The sequence below is a fragment of the Pistacia vera genome, unplaced genomic scaffold, assembly GCF_008641045.1.
Source record: "Pistacia vera cultivar Batoury unplaced genomic scaffold, PisVer_v2 Contig247, whole genome shotgun sequence".
Taxonomy (NCBI): Eukaryota; Viridiplantae; Streptophyta; class Magnoliopsida; order Sapindales; family Anacardiaceae; genus Pistacia; species Pistacia vera.
This window is the reverse complement of record NW_022196054.1, coordinates 17,949-20,984: the sequence shown is the minus strand read 5'-3', so window position 1 is coordinate 20,984 and position 3,036 is coordinate 17,949. Positions and strand designations below refer to the sequence as shown.

The 3,036-nt window shown below is 49.0% G+C and overlaps 1 protein-coding gene across 1 annotated transcript; it reads left to right on the top strand.

Moving 5' to 3' along the window:
* The first annotated feature begins 404 nt into the window (after nucleotides 1-404).
* Nucleotides 405-2,525, top strand: LOC116132011. The gene is made up of 3 exons (XM_031417692.1): nucleotides 405-546; nucleotides 714-1,055; nucleotides 1,168-2,525. Exons 1-3 carry the CDS (start codon nucleotides 405-407, stop codon nucleotides 2,523-2,525), a joined length of 1,842 nt encoding a protein of 613 aa, XP_031273552.1.
* The last annotated feature ends 511 nt before the right edge of the window (nucleotides 2,526-3,036 follow it).

The following is a 3,036-nucleotide window of genomic DNA, read 5'->3' as shown; positions in this document are numbered from 1 at the left end:
AGACCGTTTTTTTGGTAATCAACTGCCCCTAACCCTACAACGTCATCTTGGGCTGACCTTGGATCCAGGACATGCGGGCAGTCCCATCTACCTTCCACCAGACGATCAGGTTTCCAACCAAGTGGGAGGTACGAGAGATCAAAGATGACCCCAAAACTTTCAGAGATTGCTACAAGAATGCCTTCAAAGGCAAGTGTAACTCTTCATAGCAATTACAGTCTCATCCAACCCCTCCGACCGAGCCGGATCAACCATCTATGGAAAAGTTGGATGAAGTACAGATACATCCGGACGACCCCAAGAGAAAGACACACATAGGGTCCGGCCTCAAGCCCGAGACAAGAGAGAAGCTGATAGAATTCCTCAAACAAAACGAAGACTGTTTCGCTTAGTCCCACGCCGACATGACCGGAGTCAGTCCAGAAGCAATGGTCCACCAGCTCAAGGTAGACCCAGATCACCCACCAGTGAAGCAGAAGAGAAGGAAATTCGCACCAGAGCGTAACCAAATTGTCAATGAAGAGGTCGAGAAGCTACTGAGCAATGGTATGATCAAAGAGGTCCACTACCCCGAATGGCTAGCGAATGTCGTGGTCGTAAAGAAAAAGAACGGAAAGTGGAGAGTGTGCATCGATTTCACTGACTTAAATAAAGCCTGCCTCAAGGACTCCTTCCGCTCCCATATATCAACATGATGGTTGATGCGACTGCAGGTCACGAACTCCTTAGTTTCATAGACGCCTTCTCAGGATACAACCAGATCTTGATACACCCAGACGACCAAGAAAAGACAGCCTTCATCATGGAAAGGGGGACCTATTGCTATAAGGTAATGCCATTCGGCCTCAAGAACGCCTGGGCCACCTACCAGCGGCTGGTAAATAAGATGTTCGCCGAGTGTCTTGGAGACACCATGGAGGTATACATCGACGACATGCTCGTCAAGTCACTGATAGCCAAACAGTACCTCGACCACCTTAGCCAAACATTCGCCGTCCTCAGGAAGTACAACATGAAGCTAAATCTAGCCAAGTGCTCATTCGGGGTCTCGTCAGGTAAGTTCTTAGGCTACATAGTGACTCAGCATAGAAGCCAACCCTGACCAAATCAGAGCAATCATTAGCATACCGTCTCCAACTTATATCAAAGACGTTCAACGCCTGGCAGGACAGGTTGCTGGCTTGAGCTGCTTCATCTCCAGATCAGCCGACAAGTGCCATCTCTTTTTCCATGCTCTCAAGAAGTCCAAGAAGTTTGAGTGGACCGTCTCTTGCGAAGTAGCCTTGCAACAGCTGAAAAGGTACCTGACCTCCCCTCCGCTCCTCTCCAAACCTGTGGACGGGGAGAAGCTCTACTTTTACATAGCGGTCTCAAAGACAGCCATCTCAACAGTACTTGTTCGGGAAGAAGAAACGAAGCAGTTGCCAGTCTATTATGTAAGCAAGTCACTCCTTAACGTAGAAAAACGGTACAGTCAGCTGGAAAAATTAGCCCTCGCCCTCATCCATGCATGCAGGAAGCTCAGGCCATACTTCCAATGTCACTCAATAGTTATACTCACCTCTTTCCCACTCAAGAAGATACTGCACAAACCAGAGCTATCAGACCGACTCCTACAGTGGACAGTAGAGCTCAGTGAGTTCGACATATCATACCAGCCTCGCACCGCCGTCAAGTCCCAGGCACTAGCTGATTTCACCCCGAATACCACCACCCAAGCAGAGAGTGAGTTGTTATGCATGAACAGCAGACCACCCTCCAAGTGGACTCTCTTAGTGGACGGCTCTAGTAACGTAAATGGAAGCAGATTTGGATTAGTATTGATTGCGCTAGAAGGAGACATGATCCAACGGGCAATACGGTGTGGGTTCAAGTGCACAAACAACGAAGCCGAATATGAGGCCCTCATAGCTGGACTTTCCTTAGCCAAAGAAATTGGAGCAAAGAGACTAGAGGTGAAGTTTGATTCCCAGCTCGTGGTCAGTCAACTGCAAGGCACGTATCAAGCACACGACTCAAAGATGACATCTAACTTGAGCATGGTCAAGGAGCTACAGGCCCAATTCGATGAGTTCTCCATCGTCCAAATCCCTAGAGCGAAAAACTCCCACGCTGATGCCCTTGCCAACCTCGGTTCAGCCCTCAAATATTCTTCCCAGTCATCCATCCCTCTATTATTCATGCAGTGGCTCACCAACTGGAAGGAACAACAACCAAACAAGCTGCCCGAGGAAGCCATGGGTGTTGAACTAGCCGACTACTGGATGACTCCTATAGTGAGATACTTGGAACACGACAAACTCCCAGCCGACAAGAACGAGTCACGACGACTAAAAGCAAGAGCCGCCAGATTCACCATACATGAAGGCCAACTCCTTAGAAAGTCATTCTCGGGCCCCTATCTCAAGTGCACAAGCCCAGAAGAGGCCCAACGTGTCCTTGCCGAGCTACATGAAGGCGAATGTGGAAACCATGCTGGGGAACGTAGCCTTGCACACCAGGTGATCACTGCTAGATATTACTAGCTAATAATACGCACCGATTCGGCTGTTTATGTGAAGAAGTGCGACAGTTGTCAAAGGTTTGCTCATGTCTCACACCTCCCACCAAAGCGACTCCATTCCATCCTCACACCCTGGCCCTTTATGAAGTGGGGAATTGACATCGTTGGAAAGCTACCGACTGCACCCGGACAGCGAGTTTTCATGTTAGCTGTGACAGACTACTTTACCAAGTGGATTAAAGCCGAAGCCTTCGCACAAGTCAGAGACCGAGAAGTAAAAGCCTTCATCTGGAAGAATGTCATCTGCAGGTTCAGGATACCGAAGGAGATCGTCACCGACAATGGATCACAGTTCATCAGTTCAGGCTTCAGGGATTTCTGTGACGTGTGGGGAATAAAACTGAGCTTCTCAACCCCCTGCAACCCCCAGTCTAACGGCCAGGCCGAGTTGTCAAACAAGACCATTATTCAGACATTAAAGAAGCAGTTACAGAAAGCTAAGGGTGCGTGGGCAGATGAACTACCCGAAGTCC